Source organism: Fonsecaea erecta (genome assembly GCF_001651985.1).
Source record: "Fonsecaea erecta strain CBS 125763 chromosome Unknown Scaff5, whole genome shotgun sequence".
Classification (NCBI taxonomy): Eukaryota; Fungi; Ascomycota; class Eurotiomycetes; order Chaetothyriales; family Herpotrichiellaceae; genus Fonsecaea; species Fonsecaea erecta.
In genome coordinates, this window is record NW_017387248.1 from 619,223 (window position 1) to 643,517 (window position 24,295).

At 53.5% G+C, this 24,295-nt stretch overlaps 11 protein-coding genes across 11 annotated transcripts; 6 read left to right on the plus strand and 5 right to left on the minus strand.

The window, feature by feature from the left end:
* Positions 1 to 319: 319 nt before the first annotated feature.
* Positions 320 to 1,439, minus strand: AYL99_06291 (hypothetical protein; the record flags this gene model as incomplete). The annotated part of the gene is made up of 2 exons (XM_018837801.1): positions 320 to 1,280; positions 1,333 to 1,439. The coding sequence occupies 2 exons, from the start codon at positions 1,437 to 1,439 to the stop codon at positions 320 to 322; spliced, it is 1,068 nt and encodes a 355-aa protein (XP_018692361.1).
* A 1,577-nt stretch (positions 1,440 to 3,016) lies between these two features.
* On the plus strand, positions 3,017 to 4,780 carry AYL99_06292 (gluconolactonase; the record flags this gene model as incomplete). The annotated part of the gene is made up of 8 exons (XM_018837802.1): positions 3,017 to 3,166; positions 3,236 to 3,390; positions 3,460 to 3,483; positions 3,578 to 3,747; positions 3,809 to 3,916; positions 3,995 to 4,204; positions 4,278 to 4,374; positions 4,471 to 4,780. 8 exons carry the CDS (start codon positions 3,017 to 3,019, stop codon positions 4,778 to 4,780), a joined length of 1,224 nt encoding a protein of 407 aa, XP_018692362.1.
* An 813-nt stretch (positions 4,781 to 5,593) lies between these two features.
* Positions 5,594 to 6,250, minus strand: AYL99_06293 (hypothetical protein; the record flags this gene model as incomplete). The annotated part of the gene is made up of 1 exon (XM_018837803.1): positions 5,594 to 6,250. One exon carries the CDS (start codon positions 6,248 to 6,250, stop codon positions 5,594 to 5,596), a length of 657 nt encoding a protein of 218 aa, XP_018692363.1.
* Positions 6,251 to 7,084: 834 nt separating this feature from the next.
* On the plus strand, positions 7,085 to 7,855 carry AYL99_06294 (haloacid dehalogenase, type II; the record flags this gene model as incomplete). The annotated part of the gene is made up of 2 exons (XM_018837804.1): positions 7,085 to 7,247; positions 7,305 to 7,855. 2 exons carry the CDS (start codon positions 7,085 to 7,087, stop codon positions 7,853 to 7,855), a joined length of 714 nt encoding a protein of 237 aa, XP_018692364.1.
* A 22-nt stretch (positions 7,856 to 7,877) lies between these two features.
* Positions 7,878 to 8,751, minus strand: AYL99_06295 (hypothetical protein; the record flags this gene model as incomplete). Its single annotated transcript, XM_018837805.1, has 2 exons — positions 7,878 to 8,627; positions 8,683 to 8,751. The coding sequence occupies 2 exons, from the start codon at positions 8,749 to 8,751 to the stop codon at positions 7,878 to 7,880; spliced, it is 819 nt and encodes a 272-aa protein (XP_018692365.1).
* A 1,323-nt stretch (positions 8,752 to 10,074) lies between these two features.
* Positions 10,075 to 12,360, plus strand: AYL99_06296 (hypothetical protein; the record flags this gene model as incomplete). Its single annotated transcript, XM_018837806.1, has 3 exons — positions 10,075 to 10,335; positions 10,407 to 12,023; positions 12,073 to 12,360. 3 exons carry the CDS (start codon positions 10,075 to 10,077, stop codon positions 12,358 to 12,360), a joined length of 2,166 nt encoding a protein of 721 aa, XP_018692366.1.
* A 553-nt stretch (positions 12,361 to 12,913) lies between these two features.
* AYL99_06297 (hypothetical protein) lies at positions 12,914 to 13,678 on the plus strand (the record flags this gene model as incomplete). The annotated part of the gene is made up of 1 exon (XM_018837807.1): positions 12,914 to 13,678. The coding sequence occupies one exon, from the start codon at positions 12,914 to 12,916 to the stop codon at positions 13,676 to 13,678; it is 765 nt and encodes a 254-aa protein (XP_018692367.1).
* A 723-nt stretch (positions 13,679 to 14,401) lies between these two features.
* Positions 14,402 to 15,871, plus strand: AYL99_06298 (hypothetical protein; the record flags this gene model as incomplete). The annotated part of the gene is made up of 1 exon (XM_018837808.1): positions 14,402 to 15,871. The coding sequence occupies one exon, from the start codon at positions 14,402 to 14,404 to the stop codon at positions 15,869 to 15,871; it is 1,470 nt and encodes a 489-aa protein (XP_018692368.1).
* A 470-nt stretch (positions 15,872 to 16,341) lies between these two features.
* Positions 16,342 to 18,552, minus strand: AYL99_06299 (hypothetical protein; the record flags this gene model as incomplete). Its single annotated transcript, XM_018837809.1, has 4 exons — positions 16,342 to 16,473; positions 16,570 to 16,772; positions 16,831 to 18,429; positions 18,483 to 18,552. The coding sequence occupies 4 exons, from the start codon at positions 18,550 to 18,552 to the stop codon at positions 16,342 to 16,344; spliced, it is 2,004 nt and encodes a 667-aa protein (XP_018692369.1).
* A 1,785-nt stretch (positions 18,553 to 20,337) lies between these two features.
* On the minus strand, positions 20,338 to 21,022 carry AYL99_06300 (hypothetical protein; the record flags this gene model as incomplete). Its single annotated transcript, XM_018837810.1, has 2 exons — positions 20,338 to 20,924; positions 20,986 to 21,022. The coding sequence occupies 2 exons, from the start codon at positions 21,020 to 21,022 to the stop codon at positions 20,338 to 20,340; spliced, it is 624 nt and encodes a 207-aa protein (XP_018692370.1).
* A 435-nt stretch (positions 21,023 to 21,457) lies between these two features.
* On the plus strand, positions 21,458 to 23,830 carry AYL99_06301 (hypothetical protein; the record flags this gene model as incomplete). The annotated part of the gene is made up of 2 exons (XM_018837811.1): positions 21,458 to 21,672; positions 21,730 to 23,830. The coding sequence occupies 2 exons, from the start codon at positions 21,458 to 21,460 to the stop codon at positions 23,828 to 23,830; spliced, it is 2,316 nt and encodes a 771-aa protein (XP_018692371.1).
* Positions 23,831 to 24,295: the final 465 nt, after the last annotated feature.

The window sequence follows — 24,295 nt, forward strand, 5'->3', positions numbered from 1 at the left end:
TTGTTCTAGATGCTCGACCGGTGCTCGTTAAAGACGCACAAGGTGACCCATGAGAGAGTGCTTTGCAACTCGGCTCTACGAGGTGTGCTGTTCCGTGCTGGGGACACGACACTTGTCATAATGTGAGGCTGGGGATTAAGGCGGCCAAGGAACGCCCTCCATGCCACTGAACTACGAAGACAAGCAACGAGGCATGCCTTTGGTGGACGCACATCATTGTGATTGGAAAACGTCCTTCGCAATCATCCATATGTTTGGAGGACCAGATATCTACGATGCGATTTCTATACAGAGAACAGCGTCCCTAGTTAAATTACGTCTATGTCGAGAACTCCTTCAACATGTCCGTGACATTCTTCTCATTCGACTTCATTGCATGCCTTGCTCGTGGCCCTCGCTTTCGAGGAGGTGATGCCGCTTCAGAGGTTGCTTGTTCTTGGTTCCTCACCCTCTTCGCCGGTTCGTGGTCGCTGCTGCTAGTAGAACGTCCGTCTCCAGCCTTCCGACCATGTGTCTTGATATTCTCCAGAAAGATCGTTCGTGTAGAGGGGAAGTCGTCAACAATATGCGACCAGTGTCGAGGATTGCCGATCCACGCTTCCAGTAACGGTCGGCTATCAGTGAGGCCGGGCCAGCCATTGTGCGACAACTGGCTGTACAGCTCCAAACTGTCATAGTAGCAACCCGAGATTGCGCCAAAGGCAAAGTCCTGATTTCCAATGATCGGCCGGAGGCTTTTTGCACTCTTTTTGGCATGTCTAGCCTCCCATCCTGAGGCTTGCGCGGTTGGTTCCCACAGTGCTCGGTTTCTCTGGTGCATTCTCGGGCAATCCGTGATAATGATGTGACATAGAGATGGGAACCAGTCAGCGTATTTGAAGATCCAGTCCGACAGATGCTCCTGCCAACCAAAGAGTATCACTCGCAGATGCTGAAAGGCCTCTCCGGAGCGTGCAAGCTCCGCCCAAGACCGCAGGACACGTTCGTCAAATTTAGAAACCTCATTGTCAATCGTGACCTGGCCGTCCGAAAGATCAAGCACAGCGAGGTTGGTAATAGTGTGGATCGAGACAAGGCTGCTCGTCGCCATTTGCTTGGGGGAGATTCGGAGGCAACTGAGCCACATTAATTCCTTGGACGTGATGCCGTTGAAATAATCCGTAATTGGCATTGCTAATTGCTTAATGTCCAGGAGATAGCGGTATTCACGCCTTCCGAATTCTTCGGAACTGGGATATGCCGTCGCCAGAGTCCTCCAAGCGTGAAAGCTCTCTGCTCGCCTATCTCTAGCTGTCAGTGATTGTCCAGACGGGGCTTTCTTGTGACTAATACATTGACAATAGTTGATCCCAGACCTTCTGCGCTATTGACCACGGCACTGTGGCGAAGTGTTCCGGAGTTAGATTTCTGAACTGAATAGCAACTTTGGTCCTCGCCATAGCTGCCAAAGAACGGGCGCCATTCGGGTTCGGGGGTGGCTTCTTGACCAGACCAGGTGTTTTGGGCTCACCGATCCAATCTGAATACTTGTTTCGGGTAGGACGTACTTCTACTTCAGAGTACACCTGCCCTGTTTCCGAGTCGAACTTTTGTACGATTGCCGCACCTGGACGGCGTGCTGCAGAGCCAAATGGCCCCGACAGAAAAGGCCTCCTATTTGACGGTCCAGAGATAGATTTCATGTTTGCGGTGCGAGGCCTCTTTGATCCTCATTCAGTCATTTGATACGGCAGCACCAAGGTACAATTGCACCGAGATCGTCGCAGTTTGGGATGATCTCAGTCAACCAAGCCAGACCCTAGTAACTTGGTCATTGCAATGAGGGACTCTTTAGCCATTATGCTGTTTCTCGATTCTGCTGATCCTGGGTTGGTGAACTGAGGTCTAGACGGGGTATTGGGTCGGGATGCGTACGCTGAATGTCGAATTTTATTGCTTGACGCCACAGATCGCACAAGCGCTGCGCCATCCACGTGATTTCGCGTTGAGGCTGAGGCTGTGACGTCACTAACACGCGATGGAAGGTCGTCACAGAAAATTCTCATACAAAGCAAGGTGTTTATGTCGTGATTCTTCCTCTTATCTATTTGCCCATGTGGTCACAGGTGCGGGTACCCTTTTTTCTCCCCTGCACTTCCTTTACTTAAGCCAAGGCACGGGGATGATGATATTTTTTCCTGTTTTATGTGCCAGATGAAATAACCAGGTGAAGCTGGGGAACATCACACAGCTTCCCAAGCGACAAGCTAGGCATTGAGGCTGCTAGCGGAATCGCTTGTGATCACAACGCTCTTTCAGAAGATTCCTGGCTATCGAAAGGGCAGATATTAAAGGCCTATCAACTATGTGCAGGACCACTTCAAGAAAGCGTCTGGGCATCCTTACCACGGTTAGAGGCAGGGGTTTGGAGTGCTGACAATAGCTGTGCCAGGGAGGTAGTACTTCGCCTTTGTCTCCGGCTGACTCTTGCGCAGGAAAAAACCAGAGAAGCCCTCGAAGCAGTTCCGTCACCTTTTTGGCCGGTCCAGCTTGCCTTTTGGTTGCCGATGCTTTCTCCGCACTCGAGCTTTAGTTTTCCGGGGGATTTGCGAGACTTATTCCATAAGGGTCTAAATCCACGAGACGGAATCCAATCACAATACAGTGAGAGTCAGTCGAAATGCTCGTTCCTGCTTCCGGTCAATTCTAGAGCGAAACCTGATTTTCAATCCCCGCAAACGGGCTTGATCGGGGAAATACCGACGTATAGTCTGACAATCGGCTTTTGCAAAAGCCATAGATGTCTTCCCCTTTCGGATAGTTGGAGACATCGACCCCTGTCATTCATTGGCTTCCCCTTTGTCCAGGGCTTCAGCAGAACTTTGCGACATGGCAAGCGGTGAGCACAACATGTCATCTCGTGCGGGGTTTGACGAAATCCTAAAGCTTGAGGAGCAACGGGGAAGCTCAAATATCCGTGATGAGGCGCTCTGTGGTCCTGGGAGTCTTGCCAGAAGCAAGGTAGACATCCGCCAAGATGCTCCCACGGGCCCTCCTCGTCGGCTTGACTGCTCTCATCGCGTCGACCTCTGCTCAGTCGAATTCCAGTCAGATACTGGTGATTGATCAAAAGAGCTTCAATGTTTTGACCCCTGTCCCTCCTCCTTCACAATCTAATCTTACAACGGTGAGAAATGACGGATCCCTGGAACCTCCTGGAACTCGTCTCTGTTAGCATGCTGATTCCAATACGTAGATTTTTGTCCCTCCCGGCGTCACATTGCAAGAAGCCCTGGCGAAGCCTTTCCACGTCTACGATGAAGCCTTCTTAGATATCATTGGGACAAACCCTACCTTGACGATCATTGCAAGCACTAGCAGTAACCCTCTCTTCCATGAGGCTGTCGTCTGGTATGTTTCAAATACTGGATAGCCTCGCTATTCTGATCCCCGTGTCCCAGGACTAAATATGCTGCTTAGGTACCCTCCCACGGATGAAGTCTTGTGAGTAACGCCTTTCTCTGAGAAACTGCTGTGCTCCCTCCGTATCTTCGTCAAAATTTCACCATGATCGGTCCAGGATAACAGAAGTTGACAGTTTCGTACAAAATGCCGGAGCAACTGCCGCTGGAACTGGTCTGAATAAGTCGAACATTATAGAAAAGATCGCCTTGAGCCAGGCGGCCGCTGTTTCGTCCTTGCGCAACGCGAGTGGCCAGGTGGATGTTGTGACTGTTAATGCTACTCCTACGGTGGTGAACGCCAACGGTTAGAGTCACAGCTATTCCTCCGTTACCCCAGACCTTGGAAGCTGAAACATGTTTATTAGGGGCGACTCTCTATCGAGACCAGCTTCTCTTTACTGGCGAAGGACAGGGCAACAACACCGCTCCGGCGTTGTACGTCGTGAACCCTCGCCCTCCTTACAACACGACCAGTAGGTTCAGATATTCGCAAATTTCTCGGATAACTCTCTCACGGAATATCGCTTCGATGTCGCTGACTTTTGCCACAGTTCTTGTGAATAACTACTTCGGCCGGCAATGGAATTCTCTCAACGATGTGGCGGTCAATCCTCTGAACGGCGACGTGTATTTCACAGACACTCTATACGGCTATTTGCAAGACTTCCGCCCTTCGCCAGAGATACCAAACCAAGTGTACAGGTTCACACCTGCGACGGGAGCCGTGTCGGTGGTGGCTGATGGATTCGATTTGCCCAATGGTACGTTAAAACTGCTGCGAATCGCTGTTTGCACACGGCGACAGAAAAATGGAGACTGACCAAACACAACAAGGCATCACGTTCTCTCCCAACGGGACACTCGCGTATGTGACCGACACCGGTGCCCAGTATTCCTTTTTCGGATACAACATGACAGCGCCGGCCTCAATGTAAGTTGGGATTGCAGTTCCTGGATCTCTGAGACAATCGGCGCAATTGTCGTCTCGGTCCTCCCTTTTCATTTCAATCTAACATTTACGAACCAGCTATCAATTCACTGTCCTCCCCGACGGGACGTTTGCGAATCGCAAGCTGTTCGCGTATGCGAGCGTGGGCATTCCGGACGGGATACACTGTGACACAAACGGCAACGTCTACTCGGGTGTCGGCGACGGCGTGCACGTGTGGGACCCGTCGGGAAAACTGCTCGGCAAAATCTTCCTGGGCACGACGTCGTCCAACTTCAACTTTGCCGGCAAAGGCCGCATGGTCATCTGCGCCGAGACCGAGCTCTTCTACGTCACGTTGGCGGCTGAGGGAGCGATCGTGTCGAGCCAGGTGCCGCCATCTTCTTGAAGACGGAGGAGGAGATCTAGAGGTCGCAAAGGCGTCGTGAAAGGCGACATGAGGGGACATCTCAGGGTCAAACTGGGAAGTCATAGGGTTAGAGTTCCACCTGGTAATTCCTTGTCGGGAGCTTGAAAGGAACCGCTATCGCCCTGACGTTATTCATAAGGCGCGTCACTCAATGAAGAGAGGAGAGAGAGAGAAAGTACCACAAGGCATGGCGATGACGATACTAATTGTGTCAAATATAACGTCAATTGTGTCAATTCACCCAGGAGATTCGGGGGAGGAGGAGGGAGCAACCACCATCCCCTGTGTGTGTAAAAAAAGAGAGAGAAAAGAGCAGGCCTATATCAGGAATGAAGAAAAAAAAGCTGCCTCCATCATTACCAAGGCAGCATCCTTTCTCTGTCTCTCAAAACTTGATATTTGAGCAAAACCACCCATGTCAGAGAACGGTGCCACTTATGCCGCGCGTGGCTCTGGTTTGATTTTCTGGACCACTGTTGTTGTTGTTGTTATTGTTGTTGTTCAGAAAAGAAAACACGTCGAACACTTCGGACACAGTTCCCGTCCCATTACTGCCTCCCTTCCAGCTTGCAGCCCCTCGCCCGTGCCTGTGGTGCCACAGGATCTGATTATGATAGGTCGTTGTTGTTGTTCAGCGAGCTGCCAGCGCCAACACACAACGGGGACGAAGTTAGTGTAGAAGGAGAGATCGAAGAGGAAAAGTCCCCCCTCCTCAAAACAAACTCTCCGGAAACCCAACAACAAGGTGGTCCAGCAGTTCCTATGCAGATTTCCCCTTTTTGGCATTTCAATTCAATCCCCCCATTTATGGTCCGTTTGCGTGACGGGCCAGTCGTCCGGATACGCGCTCTTCGCCTCCAAGTCTCGGTACTTCCGGTCCATCTCGTCCCTCCGGCCCAGGGACACGCGGTCGCCGTAGACGATGCCGTTCAGGTGGTCGACCTCGTGCTGTAGGACGTGTCCGAACAGGCCCGAGGCGTGGATGGTCAGGGCCTCGCCGCGCGGGTCCAGCCCGTTGATGGTGATGGCACCCAGGCGGGACACCGATGCCGAAATGCCCGGGAAGGAGAGACAGCCCTCGGTGATGGACAGCGTCCGCTGCAACACGTGTGGCGGGTGATGATGGTCGTCGTCGCCGCCGTCGCCGGCCGGCTTCTGGCTCGAGGGCTCGATGACGGGATTGCAAACGGCGCCCCAGCGCCGGGTCCCCCGCGCGTCCGCCATGTCGTACACAAACACCCGCAGGTCCACGCCGACCTGATTCGCCGCCAACCCGACCCCGCCGGCGGCGTACATGGTGGCGAACATGTCGGCGACTAGGGCGTCGAGCTCCTGGGTATTGAACGTCGTCACGGGGCGCAACTCGCGGTGCAGGATCGGCGTGCCCCAGCGCACGATGGGAATGACCTTGCCGCCGCCGTCACGGGGATCGGGTTGAGAAGAAGCCATCGTTGGTCCACCAATCCAATCCAGTCCGTCACCCGCGACTAGGTAGCAGCCTGGCTGTGTTAGTGATTGATTGGGTTGGGATGGTTCCGTTATTAGAAAAATGAGGCGCCGGAGATCAGTTCCCCCTCCCCAATTCCCAAGGATGGCTTCTCTGTTCTCTCAGCACCGAAAACTAAAAGCCGAACATCTGCCGTGCCCTGTGTGTGTTGGCCCCCCCCAAAAAGCATCCTTGAGGAGAGGGAGGACGCGCCGACGGGAAGGAAAAAGAACTTACTCCGAAGAATGTGAGATCGATAAGGGGGCCGGGGGAGGAGGGGAGGGGTTTTGGGATATAACTCGGGTACGATACCGAGAGGAGACTAAGCGCGCTTTCTTGGATGGAATAAGGATGAATGGGGGAAAGGGAAAAAAGCAGGTATGGCCAACCACTTGTATGTTTCAGGAAATAGAACCTTGCCGCTTTCGACAGGGGGAAATGCTCACGGTTTTCCCGAATAATATCAAAGGACGGTGTGTGGTGGACAGAAAAAGGTCAGGGAACTGTTTGTCCACAAAATCCGTTCTATCCGCCATAATACCATCGGCAGCATCGCGCTAGCAGAGTTTCACGGGGCCACGAATCGCGGGGTTGATTTGGAATCGATGCTGAAACTTCTCGGGATCTTGTCCGAATAATTGATACTTGGTCCGTCTATATAAAAGTAGCAAGAGTCCAGGTCACACTTATATTATCATTGTTGTCATTATCATCGGCGGTAGCAGCAGCAGGAGGAACAGAAGAAGCAGCAACAGTAATTCATCAAGGCAAGCAGAGGGGGGAAGCAAAACCCAGCCATGAGCAAGATTGTCGTAGCATTCGATCTCTACGGCACACTGCTGTCGACAGAGAGCATTGCCAAAGAGCTAGCTTCACACTTTGGGCAGGAAAAAGCCGCCTCGGTCGCTGCGGTATGGAGGAAATATCAATTGGAATATACGTGGAGGTTGAACAGCATGAGTACGTGTGAGGGCAATATCGAAAGGGAACTCTCAATAACTGACTGATTTTATTAAGAACAATATCAGGATTTTTCAGATGTGACCCGGAAATCTCTCCAGCATGCTCTGGCTGAGCACGGGCTGAGTCTCAACAGTGCTCAGAGTGACAAGCTCATGGAAGCATACGACTCCCTGTCGACCTTTCCAGATGTCAACCCAGCACTGAAGCGCCTGGACAACAACCCCAACATTAAATGCGTCGTGTTCTCCAATGGGACCCAGGCCATGGTCTCCAGCTCCGTCACCAAATCTAGTGATCTCAATTCTTCCGTGTTCAAGGACCTTGTATCGGTGGATGCAATCAAAGTATTCAAGCCCGCTCCCGAGGTTTATCACTACCTGGCCCAGCAGGTCAACAAGGTGGGGGAAGAAGATCAGTTGTGGCTGGTCTCAGGAAATCCATTTGATGTGGTCGGTGCTCGCTCGATTGGGATGCAAGCTGCATGGGTTGATCGAGCAGGGAATGGATGGCAGGACAGCCTGGGTCTGGGCCCTACAGTAGTGGTGAGAAGTCTGGAGGAGGTTGCCGACGTGGTAGAGAAGCATGCTGCTGGCTCCAAATTGTGAGAGTGCTCCAGAGCAACAGGGGTTATGCTACATCGTCATGATATGGCTCGGTCCTGGATGTGGCCGCGGCTTCCCTCGATCGATGCGCCTTTTCCATTTTCGCGGCCCATAGTGCACTCCCGGCCGCCGACGTCAGCAAAAAGAACATGCTGAGCACAGGGATCAGTTGCAATGCCAATGCAACCATGCCGAACCACGTGTATTTGAGCTGACGGTTCCTGACGTATTCTTGTCTTTCCTTCTTAGAAAACCCCCGGAGCTTGAAGTATCTCCAGTGATGGAAAGGTCCGGCCCGATATCCAGTCAAGATGAGGAAGATCGGGACACCAACGAAAGGAATGAGGTTGACGGGAAGAAGAATGACGAATTCGACGATTTGGCGGAAACTAAACGGGGCATAAATGGCCGTGGACGTAGGTTTTCCAAGCATCTTCACCGAGTTCTGAGCCATCGGATGGAGAGTACGCCCCTCACTGACCAGGTCCGCCAACCCTTGGTCAATAAGGACAGCATCAAAGGTGTCCACGAGAGTCTCATCGACGAAGAAAGCCTCAAAAAGAAGCGCGACAATCGCAGCCCCTTCACCCAGCACGAGAAATGTTGCGTTCACCCAGGCTCCTGCACCGTGAAAGATGGCGAGGAAGGCAACTTGTGGGAGGAATGTCCAGAGGAATAGATTCGCGTAGATGAAGGCGGAGAGAAGCACGATGGGAATCAGGCGCGCCTTAAACAGAGGGTAGAAAGAGGGATGTAGCAGGAAGTAGTAGAGACCCTGGCGTCGAAGACAAGTTAGAAATGGTAACCTCTTCGCGTGACGACATACTCACCTTCAGAGGATAGAGCCAGGTAGCGTCCCAAAGGGAGCTGCACATTCGTAAACGCCCTTCCACCGCCATTGTAACTACCAAAAGATGTCCATGAGACCGGTTGGGAGCTAACTAACAGGGGAGAAACAGTGTTACAAGTCGCAGGCAACGAGCAAGCGGGACAGATTCGCGTGGTGATGTCACTCAGCCAATAGAAGAATCCCGGCGTCTCAGCCTCGTTTCCGCATCGGGTTTTATTAATATTTCTCGCGCAGTTTCGTCCTCAAATTTTCTTTTCTCTTTTACCAAAACTGAAGTTTCCTCTGTATTCACTCTGTCAACGATAATGACTGTGGTTGCTGGAGGGGAAATCAGAGGACAGAGGGACGAATCGTTTCGACGGCTGCCAACTTACCCCGGAACCTTCTGTTGCTGATCCAGCTTCGAGATTGTGGAGGTTTTTGGAAATATTTTCTGGCTGCACATTATCCATGTATCTCAATAAATGGGCTTGAAAGGACGGGGTGGTGGATGGAGGATGGTTATGCCCAGCTCGTCGCACCCTTGTGGTCGCTTGCGGGTCGACAGTGATACACAGTCGTGTTGACATTTACAGACATCCAAATCGGTGCCTACAGCACAGTAGGATAGCTGCCAGAAATACCCCCCCTTCCCTAGGAGTTCTGGAGCTCCCTCCCTTAGGGAGTAGTAGGGGTGACCTACCGCCTGTCGCACCTATGGCACAGGGACTAGCCACTTAATCCAGCAGCCTAATCACATCCTGCCCCCACCCAAACTGGGCTAATTCCCCCCCGGACTCCAGGTCAGTCCCTCCCCAACTTCTGCAGTATGAAGACTTCTGTTACTGCGTAGGTTGTTACTAGTGGCAGGTATTATTGTGTACTCGGTACTCATACGTAGCTCCACCGTGGTGTTGGTGTGCTGCAAGACCTTTGCTAGACTTCTACCTCGTCCTTCGCAATGCTACCCTACAGGCAAGCCCTCTCTTTCCCACCTCTCCAGAGAGTGAAGACTTATTGCTGTTAGCTGTCCACTCAGATTGCATTCCAGAGATGATTCATTCTCTTCACCACTCACTTCACGCACATTCCCCCGCAACAAGTCACGGGCCGTTTCGAGGGAAGTGAGATCTCACAAGTGACAGGCAAAACGAGAGGCCGTGCCGTGGTTGTTCCTCGGTCCCTTGACCGCGAAAATCTCCACCCTTTTGCCTGCGCCTGGCTCGCTCCCACCTCCAGCCATCCAGACCACCTACTCCTCCTGCCGACCTCGCCGACATCTCAGAATCCCCTGGGAACCTTGTGCTAAATAATACTCCATACTATGTGCCGACGTTCACCCGTGGCTCCCAGACTGCTCAACAGCGACACTGCAAGATAGGAATCCTTCCCAATGGCGTCGCTCTCTCCGCAAGGCCCATACTCGTCCTCTCAGCCGCAGGACGCGGGCAACGCCTATAAGTACGCAGATCCCACCGCGTACGAAATTCCCTCGGGTTACCCAACAAACCAATTCGAAGTCCCTCTGTCCATCGCGCGTCCAGAACCAGAACCTCAACCCCGAGAACCCTCGAAGCCACAGCCCTCAGGTTCGTCAGAACCCAAAGTCCGTCTCAGAAAGGCCTGTGACAGCTGTAGTGTGCGCAAGGTCAAGGTAAGTGCGCCGCCACTCCCTTCTTCCCCCAGATCTTTGTGGTTCATGCGCTCATGATTGCTTTCCAACAGTGTGACGAGACTGGTCCTCCTTGCAAATCATGCGCCGCCCTCGACATACCCTGCACCTTCGACCGTCCGAGTCGGCGGCGTGGCCCGCCCAACAAACATGCCGAAGCCATCAAGAGGCAGAAACTTGAAGGTGGTAACTATGACGGCTCACGAAGCTCCCCGACTCATGATGCCGCATACAGCCTGGCTGCCCTCGCCGCGCCGACGCCGCTGTCCGCCGAGTCAATATGTGACCTGCCGGCCTTGAGGGTTCTCCTCGACGATTACTTTACGTATATCCATCCGTTAATACCGCTTCCACACGAACCTACATTCCGAAGGTTGTTTGAGGCGAGGGAGGATAGGACAAATCACAACTTCCTCGCGCTCATTGCCGCCATGGTCGAATGTCTCGTGGCTAGTTTTCCGAGACGACCAAGACAACTTTTTATCACGGAACCAGGAAAGTCACAGTTTCCAAATGCGGGGAGTCTGATCGACCGATGCCATCAAGTCTTCGTCGAGGCTCGCGGCCTAGGGTACATGGACCGGCCGATGAACCTGTACGACGCTATTTCGAGTTATCTGACAGGACTGGCCGCCGGATACACCCTTGATATCCCACGTATGCGACTCTATCTGGGCGAATGCACCATTATCATGCGGGAGTTGCAATTTCACCGGCCAGAGATCCACCGGCCTGCTGTGACTCCAGCAGCAGCGTATGGTCCTGCCGATATGCCTCGACCCCCGATGGTCGACTTCATCTATCAGGAATCCGGTCGGAGGCTTTTCTGGTTGCTGTTCGTGGGAGCCATGTCGGCCCGACAACTTGACGAAGCTGAAGGAGACTTGTTGATGCCTCCAGTGTCCCACGCGGAAATGCTCCCACCACTGCCGGTCGAGGTAGATGATGAGTACATTACTGAAACGCAGATTTTCCCTCAACCTCGGGGAGTGGTTTCTGAAATGGTCGGGTTCAACCTCAATGTCAAAGTCTTCCGAGCCTTTCATTTTCTGGCTGCCCTGGAAATGGCGTTTGGGGCAAACAACGTCTATGACTGGGATCGTCAACGACAAATTATCCGACGTGCTCTCCAACACGTCAAGGATGCTACCCGGGACGCTCCCAAGGAATTGCAGCTCAATCCGGCCAATGGATTCGGCGAGTGGCCACCTACCCAAGCCGATATATCGGCATATTCCCACCTCTTCAATGATCGCGAGGGAAGTGAGGGCGATGCACACGCGACCCCAGGTAGCGTACGCACGTCATTTTCTATGCCATCCAAGAGAGCAATCCAGTTTGAGATCCAGAAGGCAAATATATACGCCACGCAACTTTCGTCGAGGTCTTACCTGGTCGAGAGATTTTGGAATCTCTACGAAATCGTGGATCGCGACAAATTGACTTTCCCTTCGGATAAGTCAGTCACAAGCTCATCCCCCACGGCAGGCATTGTGACGACGGGTATGGAACACAGCTATCGACAGATCGTAGGTCGTACACCCAGCGACAGCATGATGGATGCCGGAGAACAAATGATGGCTGTTGAGCGAGAAGACATTGTGAGAGATATGGCCCTACTTCTGAAGAGCATCAACCAGGTGAACATGGAGCCCAATGGAATGAGCTTCGTAAGTAGTCGATCGTCCCTGTGGAAGACTTCTCGCTGACTCTGTCCAGTGCAACAAGATCCGTACCGTCGCGTCGACCTTGCTGGAGACCAAACGCGCCCGAATGAGCGTTATGCCCACGCTCGACTCCGAGAGTGTCAACGCCTATCTTCACGTCTTCCTCGATATCCTCTCCAAGTTGGAACGCCTGGGTCCCGGTCGATTCCGCGGAGTCGCTGACAGCAATACCGGCGGCATGCTACGGACGCCGGAGGACATCGAAGAGGAAGAGCTGGTCCACTGGGCCAGTCTAAAGGAACACCAGGAGAGGTTTGTTCGGACAAGCGGATTTTGGTGACCCTTTCCGGGGAGCAGCGACCTTTGTTCATAATGTAATGAGTGATGATCTTTATGGGCGCAGGCTTGATGACGTGGCAGAGATTAATGCAGCAGGAGAAAAGCAGTTCTTACCATTTGCATGGATGGAAGAAAAGTGAAAGCCTCTACCGAGGCTTTGATACCCCCTGGTAACCCATGCATAGGATGGTTGGGCGATTATGGGTATTGGTCTGTCAGCGATACAGACAAACAGCTTTCTGTCGGACGACACAAATCTTACAGGGTCGCCAGTTGGCCTTGGGCTACCCTACGCACAGCTCGATATCTTTACAACAAAGCTAGGCATAATTGGTAAATTGGCGTTGACATATAAATACAACAAAATGCTGCTCATTGTGCTCATTGACTCCAAAGCTCGCGACTAGGCCTGATATAAAATATACGCGGCACGGAATATCCATATCGCCAGACTTTCCGCGGCGTGGTTAGGTTGTGAGCTTGCTTCAACGTCTTTTCTCTCTTCACGTCGCCCGTCCATTCTCTGCGATATATATATATATAGTCCGGCTCCAATGACAGACACTGGCAATGGCAACTATGATGCTTTCAGAGACTGCCTGTTCTCACACGTGGTGGAGAAGCTCACTGGAGGATCAAGAAAAGCCCCCAAACGCTCCTCTCTAGGCAAGAAAGCCCGACAGAACCAGTCTGAGCCCTCTGCACTCGATGCTTCTGGGCCTGATCCTTCTGAGCTGGCTGACTTCTCGGATTACCTGGCCACCGATATCTTTGCCAGTCTGCCGGTTCCTTTCCAGGAGTTATCCTATCATGGACTACAAAACGACGCTGTGCACGCGGACAAGTGGTCCCTTCCACTGACTTTGACCGTCCTTGACGAGCTCTGTGCCCATCTTCCAGGGGACATAAACGACAGCCTGAAAGCATATGGACTCATCGAACCTCCCAAATCTGACATGCAGTCCTTCATGGCGCCGGTGCTCTCGGGCTACATTGCTGCTGTGACGACGCCGCCACCCAAATGGTCAGACACAAAGACAAAGGCGTGCGAGATCTGCGACAGGGAGTGGGTTCCACTCACCTACCATCATTTGATACCAAAGCAGATCCACGCCAAAGTGCTCAAGAGGAATTGGCATGAAGAACACCAGTTAAACAGCGTGGCATGGCTGTGTCGAGCTTGTCACAACTTTGTTCATCAGATGGCTTCGAACGAAGAGCTCGCCCGAGAATGGTACACGGTCGAGTTGATTTGCCAGAGAGAGGATGTCCAGAAATGGTCTCAATGGGTCCGACGCGTCCGTTGGAAGAAGACTTGAGACTTGTGGGCCTGAAGCTCAAGGCAGCACCACCCAACCTGACGGGATGCTTGACTGTCTCTCGGGTCACCTTGACTTGGTGTGTCCTCTCGCCAGTCATCAACCTGTGGCAGATGCCTTTGTCCATTCGTCGCCACTGCCTTTTCAGATGAGCGATGAAATGGTGGGGAACAAAGGGCCAAAGCTTCGCGGGGTGTATGATATACTCTTGCTTCACCCTCGGAGTGACTGCTGAATGCATACAAGAACTCCGCGCCCTCATTCAATGAAAGCGGTTTATCTTATCGCGGTCAAGTGTCGAACAGTTCACGGCTCCACCTTTTTCTGCGACACAACTTATCTATATATATCCCTGCACTCACAGGTTCAAATCTGTGCTCATACCACTCAGAATCAAGCTTGTCGAGCTGCTGCTTTCTTTGTATCAACTCCGACTCCGTCATTCACATTTTGGGACGAGATCTCGGTCTCAGAGAAACGCTGGCAGCGTCAGTGCTAGTGTGGAAGTGCAGACCTTTTGGGTCTGACCTTTGTATGCCTGGTTCATAGGCACGACCCTCTCCTCGTGTTGTACGATTTCTCAGTCACGACAAGGCGACTCTGACCCTTCCGGTCTAGTCTTGCTTTTTCTAGTGAAGATCTGGAATCACTGGCAAAAGATCAACTGGACACGCGTTGAACTGCAAGTGGAACGACAGGTCCCTGACATTCACAGTCGTCAGCATGGCACAGAACCACAATGACATTCACAGTCGTCGCCAAGCGCAGTATTCTGCCGCACCTTATGGACTTGCAGTTTTTATCCTTCTTCCTCGCGCCATGAACTTTTGGAGAGTCAGAGATTTTCTTTACCCCCAAAAGGTCTACGACAGTCCAGTCTGCATTCGATCTTCCTCCAACACGCGACCCGACGCCTGCGGGATCAGGAACTCTCTTTCGGCCTCTCCCATTTCCACTCTGCCACCGGGAAATCATTCGCATGGTTTCACGGTTACAGAATTTTGGGAGTTTCCTTCACTCCTGCGAAGTCGAGTCTTCATCTACCAGTCGTCCTCTGGACTTGTCACACCCGTCCACGAGTCTCTTCCCAACATGGCCTCCTACGACGCTCGACTCATTCCTGTACGCGAACATGTCGTGTCCGAAGCCCTCTCATCCCTGGTGCGGAATCCCAAGATGAGCATTGTCGATTGCTACCGTACGGCCATTCATAACTTCCTCCGTCTTTCTGTCGAAAACAATTTCCTCGACCTGGTCAGGAGATTCGATCTCGAGGTCGACTTCGCAATCCAAATCATCCGAGCCACCAAACAGCCAGAGCAGTTCACACTCGAGCAAATGGATAACCTCCAGGCGCTTGGAAAATCCTTCACTGAATTGGCCCCGACTTACCGCGAGATCTGGGTGCAGGAAGTGACCAGACTCAACCTTTGGCCGCATCACGAGGCTAATATTGTTGACGCCAACGAGTTTCAGCGATACATCGGCGGAAGAGACTGGGAGACCGAGTGGGTACAAGGCACCCTGGTAAGGAATGAGCCCGAGGTGGGCGTCCACAACAACCCGCACCATCATGGCAATATCATTGATGGAGATAACGGGCAGGAAGAAGGAAGTGCGAGAGATGTCAACACGGTGGAGATCGATGACACAGCGCTCGCCGCTCTCGAGGACACCGTCACATCCGCTGGCGATGGTGACAACGACAGTGCCGCCGACAACAATGGCCAGACCATCCTCTATCGTGGTCGGGATGCTCAAGGCATCATCACTTGGTCGACAGCCATTGATGGCGGATTGACTCCTTTCGCTCAATACACCCACGGGGTCGGACGGCCCTGGAAGTGTCTCCTTTGTGACAGATGCCTAGTCACGGAGAAGGGCTCGCTCCAGAGCCATCTCCGCCAGCGGCATAGCCTGGCCGGCCTGAAGGCCATGAAAATCGAGAACGAGAACTACTCGAACTTCCAAGGCCACGACGACAACGACTGCTACATGTGGGGCCAGTATGTCCAGGGTGACCCTCGGCCGTGGAAGTGCCTCCTCTGCAGAACCCACGCGGGGATCAAGGTCGGCAAGAAGACGTTCGCGCGGCACTTTCAGAAAACCCACGGCATCCGCGTCGTCCTGCCGCCGGTCACACCCGAGGAGGTCAGACGCCATAACCGGAGGCGGCAGCCGCAGCAGCAGTAACTCGCCAAAACAGGCCAATCACTAAACTCACGGGGACACAAAGAATGATAATATCATATCACGTGCCACGATGAATCCACAACAGCTTCTGTGCCTGCCTCGAAGAACACGGCCGCGATAAGGACGAAGACCGAAGACGAAAAAGACATGAGCTGGGTGGGGGGTTTTGCGAGGTACTACTGAGTAGTGAAGAGTGTCACACGTGACAAAGAGGGCCCATGAGAGCGCCCATGAGAGCGCCTCTTATCTAGAAGACGCGTGAAAAGAGAGACGACGGCAAGAAACCACCAGTGAGACGAGCTCTCAAACGAAAGTGAAGTGAGAGAAACCAGATACAATAATCAAATTAATTTGACTATCCAATTCCGCTTTGCAAGATCCTCCCACACAGTCAGTCAGTCAGTCAGTCAGAGTTGCTTTTTATTTTGGCCATTCTGCTTGCTTAATTTCGCACGCTCATTCACACACGTTTACAGACGAGCGAGACCGACAGTCTCGCCAGGAGCGTGGTATGGTGGGATCTTCATGTCCAGGGCGGCTCCACTGTAGCCCAGGTCCTCGGCAGATAGCACGGCGCACTTCTCGCCGATAAGCAGGGCGGTCTAGGATTGTGTTCGTCTGTCAGTGTTTGATGTCTTGACAATGATAACGACAAACAGTCACGTTCACGGTGGGAGTGAGTGAGTGAGACAACTTACCGAGAAGGTGTTGCAGCCAACATTGTCGGGGCAGACCGACAGGTCCGAAACCTTGAGGTTCTTGACGCCATGGACGTTCAGTCTCGGGTCCAAGACACCGTGCTTGACGATGCTGTTGCCCTCTCGCGGAGCCATCGAGCAGGTTCCCAAGCTGTGCCAGGTGGTCTCGCAATGGCGCTGAACCCACTTCTCGATGTGAGCAACTGTGATCATAGGTCAGTCAATTGTTGCTATCTGTGTCAACAGAGCGGGGAAACAAACCATCTTCCTTGGTGTACTTAAGAGGTGGTCGGAAGTGCTGCTTGTTCGAGTTGAGGAAGCTAGGCCCGGGCACCTCGCCCTCCTCAAGGGGCATAGTCCAGCTACCGTGTTGAATGTTAGCAGTGATGTGGTTAGGTCCGGCGTATTGGTTACGGGTGATGAGATCCATGTCCAGGGCTCGGGCGGGTGAGTCGTGCTTGAAGTGAGGATGCATGCCCGTAACTTCACCGGCGTAGGCTTGCATCCGACGGGCCGTCTCACGGGACTGGATATAACCCCAGACCATGGGTGCCATATCACGCTTGTCGTTCATGAAACCGGCATCGAAGTCTGGTGCCTCGTATGGGTCTGGAGACACGATATGGGTGAAGCCACGAGAGAAGGGGTACTCCAAGAAATGGAACATGGTGAAAAACTTGCCGGCCGGCATGTCGAGGTGGTCGCCGAACCATCCAGCAATCACGCTGTAATGCATGACCGGCTTGTCGGGCTTGTTCTTGAAGTAGCTGTCCCAACCTCCCTCGGTGACGAACTCGGGGGTAGGCCACTTCTTCATCTCCTCGAGTTCTTCGGCGGTGGGTCGTGACTTGACGCCAGCCTCAATGCCGTTGGTCGCCAATGGTCCGGTGCCCTTGAGGTTCCATTCCTCAAAGACGGCTTTCTGGACCTCTGGAACACCACGGACAAAGTCATCAAAGGACTCGGTATCTGGCTTCGCACGGTAGGTGGCAAAGTGTAGGTAATGGTCCTGGAAGTTGAGGCCAACACCTGGAAGGTCCACAATGCATTTGACACCAGCCTTTCGAAGCTTCTCTGGGTCACCAATACCAGACCGTTGCAGGACGAGCGGTGAGCTCAGCGTACCACAGCTGACGATGATGAGCTTGCGGGCTTTCCAGAGCTTGCGTTCCGGGTTGGATCCACCAACTGGCTTCGTCGGCACAGTCAGGACACCGACCGCGGTGCCGTTCTCGATCACCACACGGTCCACCTTTGTGTTGCACTGGAGGTGGAGGTTCTGGTACTTGGCACGAGTGGCATGGATGTAGGCATGAGCAGCATCAGAACGACGGCCGGTGTCTCGGTTGATCCACTTGAGCCAGTGTTCGGCACCATGGCCAGTCACAAGGTCCTGGAGATCGTCCGTGACCGGGAAGCCCTGGGACTCAGCTGCTCGGAGGAAGTCTTGCATGATAGGATAGGTGTAATTGCCAAAGGAGACCTTGATTGGTCCTTCGAAGCCGTGGAGGTCTCGGTTGTTGCAGGCCCGTTGGTAGGTTTCATGTTTCTTCATCAACGGAATGAGCTCCTTGGTAGTCCATCCTTTCGTTTGGAAATCATCGTAGTCGCTGGCGCTAGCGCGAGTGTACATCATGAAGTTGATAGAGCTGCCGCCGCCGAGAATGTGCGCACAGGGAACAACAGCACGACGTCCATCGAGCCATTCGGATGGGCGAGAGTAGTAGAACGTGGCGGTTTTCGAGTCGAGCTTCATGTTCCGGGGATAGATACCCGGGCGGTAGACCCATGGGTTGTTGAGATTGCTCTCTCCAGCCTCAATCAAGAGGACTTGGAGGTTGTGGTCCAGATTGGCCAGACCTAGGACGTTATCAGTGTCACTCTCGAGGAGACTTGAGGCTGGCATAACTCACGTCCAGCTGGCACACATCCTGAACTGCCACCTCCGCAGACAATAATATCAACTTCTTCTGGAATAGTCATGATGAGGGTATGTTCAATGAACGATGGAACGGATCAACGTCTCTTTGTGCGGATGAATGTGTCCTTTGCTCTACCAGGAGCGGGCTGGATGAGGAGAAAGAGAGAAGAGACAGAGGGCGAGACGTCCCAATATAAGGCTTCTGAACATCTGTCCCGCTCTGCCTCTCGGGAGACTGGAGGAGAGGGGGGAGAGGGGTTCAATGCAGACGCGTTTCCGGGGACCAGGAACTCCACAGACCGAAAGAGTGGTTGTGATCATGTCTGAGCATCCTTGCAAGTATGATCATCTGGAGCAAACCTGGAGACGAGCTGATTTGCGTTTGATATGCGGGGTTTGTTCAATCAGGTTGGTGATGACGAGGATCATCGCCACAGCGGCTAGGCAATGAGCTGAGGCCGTGTTGCGTCGAAGCGAAGTCATTGCCGGCACAGTACGAGGCGACCGGGCCCTTCAGAGTTCCGGTGCTGAAGATATCAAGTCAACAGAAGTGTGTATGTATCAAGATGCATGAGAAGGCATGGTTAAAGTCCAGGCTGACCAGGATATTATCGTCCACCACAGCCCAAGAGGGCTAGCGTCAGCGAGCAGCAGGAGACGACTGTTTCGGTAGTTCCAACGAGGATCCCTATCACTTCTGGTATCTCGTGTCTCAACCGCCTTGAATTATCAGAGGCCCGAGCTAGAGCCCCTGCATCGAGAAAGGCAACGACTCACATTGCTTTTGCACGAGGTACCACACAGGAAAATGCATCGGCACACGGCTGATATCGAAAGGACCAAAAGAAGCCCAAGACTAGCGGTGCGATGTGCCGTTAGTACCGCCAGCGGATTGAACGGCTCAGCACCCCACCCGGGTGGCTTGGAGGGGGCGTCCAATGCAAGAAACGCGGGGAAGTTCCACAATCAAGCGGCACCGCATACACACGGCGTGGCTGGCAAAGAATGGGAAAATCCTGCATAAGCTGGAACGCCCGACTAATGCTGAAGGTTGCACTGATGGGAAGAAACCAAAAGGAAAGCGGCTAAACCCCGTTTGCGGGGGAGAGGACGAGGGCTAGCCGTACCAGGAAAGATACAAATTGGAGAAATGCATAGCCGACCTATCGCCATAGAGAAGGTTGCACTCAGATGTTGGAGATTAGAGTATTGGCAGCTTGGTCCAGGGTTGACTTCCTCGTATGTGGAGGTCACACAGGAATCTCAGCATGACAAGAGACAGGAGCAGGACTCGGCTGTTCTCTTTCTGAGACGGGTGCAGCTCCATCAAACTTCTTGATGTACAGGGAGTCATCCTTCGGGCCAACGCAAAGCCTGGACCGACTTGGGTGCAGCACCCCTCTCGAGTCTCAAAATAGCGGGTTTGAATATCGGGCCCACCCAGAAGCGGTTCGGGATTCTGGCAAATTGCTGTCCGGGACCAAAGGAGCCTCTCGTATTGCTGAGAACATGTTGCCCACACAGGAGACCATCAGCAAGATTTGTGCCCGAGGGGACTTTCCTTTGTCTCGAGGTCCCCAGATTTAGAGGCCTCAGAACAGAGCCCCTTCAGAGCTGTATGTCAAGGTCCGGGGAAATCAGGTAAGCACGCGTCGACTGTGCCTATGGGTGCCTAGTACATGAAAGCGGTCTGCATAGACGGAGATCTCGCCCGTATTTGTGCCGAAACGGCGCGAGCGGGCACACTCCGCATCTGGTTCCGACAGATCGCTGCGATACTGATGCAGCAGCACACCTCAGCTTGTATCCCTGCTTATCTGATTTCGGCCCCGGTGCGTTCAAGGATCTCATGTTGCAGCATGCAGTTGACCCTGGCCCAGTTGTCGCCGGAGCTCGTCTGTAGCGACCTGGATCTCAAGTATTTTGCCTATACCTCGCTTCCAATTTTCCTGAAGGGTCAACAGCTCGCCTTTAGACTGTTCTTGGGTAGCTTTCCGAGCTCTGTTGATGCTTTCGGTCTCAGTTTTAAGGCCGGTAAGCTCGCGTTCGAGCACCTGCAGGATTTGTTCTGTCTGGGAATTGCCGATAAGCCAAGCGTTCTTGCCAAACTCGTCGAGCAGCTGGAGGTTGGTGTGTCGATCTGACAGGAAAGTGGTCAAGATGTACGCGTTTCGCAGCACCTCCTTCAGCGTGGCCTGATCACTGTCACTCGCTGGCTCGTCGGGGGCCTCGTAGCGCGACACGTCTATCCCTTGCTGGCGGGGCTGACCCGCAGCGACCCGATTGATTTCTTGACGGAATGTTTCGGAGAAGTTGACTGCAGGAAGAGGGGCGAGAGAGGGGTGAGGTGTGCTGAGATAGTCCTTGGGGAGGTGTCGAGCAATCGAGGCTTTCGCTCTCTGGCGCTCGGCATCCGTGATGTCGGGGTCGATGTCTGAGGAGAACCATGGTCAGCATGCGTGAACAGTCTCACCGCCCAGCACAGCATTACTCACAAGGGAGAGAGTCAAAAGACTCCCATATTAGGGCCATGTTGGTTGCTGCGAGTTGAGCTGGCTGCTGGTCGGTGCAAATTCATTGACTGCGATAAAGATTCAATGATGCCAAGCCCATGACTTTGCCGCTTGTGCGAATAGTTGTGTCTGATTGGCTAGCATGACTCGTGTGTCTGCTTACTACAAGGCTCTGGTCGATCACTGCTGATTGGTCAGGATGACGACATTGTGTGCTCATTGCAACGGAGCCTCACGGCCTCGAAAAGAATCCGGCCAAATTCATATAGTTCTTCAATGGTGGTCAAACCATACACTTTATACTCTGCCATAGTCGTATATTGTCAGAGAGGCGCCAACTTAGGACGATGACCCATTCCGGAAACTTCCTATCTGACCCGAAAACAAACGGGGATAGCCACATCCACAGCCCGTCGTCAGCTGCAAAGAGATCGCCGTTCACGGCAACACGAAAATGGCACGGGATGTGCTAGCCCAAGTTCTATGCGTGTTGTCTATCTTCCTTGCGACGGCCCTTCTGTTCTACGGTATCTTTGTCCCAAATCCGCCTCGCGATGTGCAACTACTTCCAGCCAATGCACAGGGACAAACGCAGCAAGGCCAGCACAGTGACGGGGGTGCTGTGCAGGGCGACTACTTGCTGGGGGTCGGCAAGGCCGATATCACTGGGTAATGGAAATGCGCGGGTCTGTGCCGACGAGCATGTGCTAACTCCAAATTATTCAGACCGGCTGTCGAGATCAACTTGATGGGCTACGCTGACACAGACCAAGTGGGAAGTGGTGTCCGTCAACGGATCTATTGCCGGGCGTTCATTGTGGGCAGCCTGTCCAAGAATCCCTCGCGGATCGTCTACCTCGTCCTTGACACCCAGTCTGGCGACACTGCCATTCGCCACGGCATCTTGCAGAGGCTCGAGGAGTTGGGCCCTGAATACGCAATATATAACAAGAACAATGTCGCAGTTACCGGGACCCACAGTCACAGCGGGCCTGGGGCTTGGTTGAACTACCTGTTGCCACAAATCACGAGTCTAGGCTTCCACAGAGAGAGCTACGATGCCATTGTCAATGGCTCGGTGTTGGCCATCCAACGGGCACATGACAGCCTGACGCCAGGCTATCTCAGGATTGGACAACACCCCGTCGAAGGTGCGAATGTAAATAGAAGCCCATATGCCTACCTCCAGAATCCGAAGGACGAACGAGACAAATACACCGACGATGTCGACAAGGATATGACATTGCTGAAGTTCGAACGGGCGACTGATGGTGAAGTCCTGGGGGCACTATCTTGGTTTCCGGTCCATGGCACATCTCTATATCAAAACAACACACTTATCGCTGGCGACAATAAAGGCGTAGCAGCATACCTGCTGGAAGAGTACATGAAAGCGAGGAACCCGTCCTTCGTCGCGGGCTTCTCGCAAGCAAATGTCGGAGACACTTCTCCGAACACGCTAGGCGCGTTCTGCGAAGATACTGGCCTCCCATGTGCATTCAAAGACAGCACATGCGGAGGTCGGAGCCAGCCATGTCACGGACGTGGACCGATGTTTCACACAGAAGATCGAGGGACGAAGTCGTGCTTCGAGATCGGGAAACGCCAGATGGCTGCCGCCAAAATACTCTTGGAAGACGACAGCTTAGCTCGGATACCTGCATCCACCATATCATTTTTCCACACCTACGCCAATCTCTCATCGTTCACCTTCGCCTCGTTCTTCAACCACTCCCGAATCCTCCGGACCTGTTCGGCCGCGTTGGGCTACGGCTTTGCAGGAGGCACCACCGACGGGCCCGGCCGCTTCGACTTCTCCCAGGGCACCAACGACACCAACGGCTCGCCCGCCTTGAAAAACCCGCTGTGGAAGGTCGCAAGAGGCGCGATTCATCCACCAACAGACGCCCAGATAGCGTGCCAGAGTCCCAAACCCATCCTCCTCGACGTCGGTGTCGCCGATGATCCCTACGCGTGGACGCCCAACATCGTCGACATCCAACTGCTCCGCATCGGCAGTTTGATAATCATCGTATCGCCAGGTGAAGCGACAACCATGTCCGGCCGCCGGTGGAAATCAGCACTCGAGGCTGCGGCTCCGGCAATTCTGAACGTCTCGTCTCCTCGACTCGTGCTCGGCGGCCCGGCAAACACCTACGCCCACTACATCTCCACCGAAGAAGAATACGCCGTGCAACGCTACGAAGGAGCGTCCACGCTCTACGGCCCCCACACGCTGGAAGCATACATCAACCTGACAATCACGTACCTCCCCTATCTAGGATCGGACGAGGAAACCTCCCACCTGGACCGTCTCCCCGCCGGTCCAAACCCGCCTATCAACGTGAACCGCTCACTGTCTTTCATCCGGCCCGTGATCGTCGACCACGCCGGAATCTTCCGCAAGTTCGGGGAGACCCTCTCGTCGCCGGATCCAGCACGATCCTTCCGCCCCGGCGACGTCGTCAGTGCACGATTCGTGGGCGCGAACCCGCGCAACAACTTCCGCCTCGAGGGCACCTTCGCTGCGGTCGAGAAGTTCGACGAGAACCGCAGGGAGTGGGTGCAAGTCCGCTCCGACGAGGACTGGTTCCTGGCGTTTCGGTGGAAACGCACGTCCACGACGCTGGGTACGAGCGAGGTGACGCTAGAGTGGGAGATCGAATCGCGCACCGAGCCGGGCATGTACAGGTTCCGGTACTACGGCGACCAGAAGGCCCTGACCGGCCAGATCACGCCATTCGAGGGTACGGGCGGCGTGTTCCATGTCGTGGGCGATGTCGATGCCTCGAGGACTACGCTTTGGGATGAGCTTGTCCGTTCATGATGGAATGAATTTGCATGATGTATACAGCATGTTTGCCTTATGGACACCTACCTAGGGAGGTGAATATACCTACCATTCACACAACGTACACCGTAATCTACCTGGGTTGCTCAGGGTGTCCTCAGCTACACCCTTCTGGCTTGGCGTCGAATGTTTCTGTGGACTCATACGTAGCTGAAATTGTCAATCCGAGCCTCTGCAATGGATGTAGGTTCCTTTGTATTGTCCTTTTGGTATGTGCCTGACTTCTCGGAAGGGTTTTCCACTCCACCTCTGAAATTTACAAGCACAATCGGAGGATATCTGGTTCGTAGATATGGTGGACATATTTGGTGGAAACCCGGGTAAAGGTACCGGAGAATGGGACGGCACGAGCAGAAAGGATTGCAACGCGTTTGGTAGTTGTTCGTTATGCATTCGGGGGTGGAGGGGACGATCAAAGCCTAGTGAGATAGAGCAGGCTGC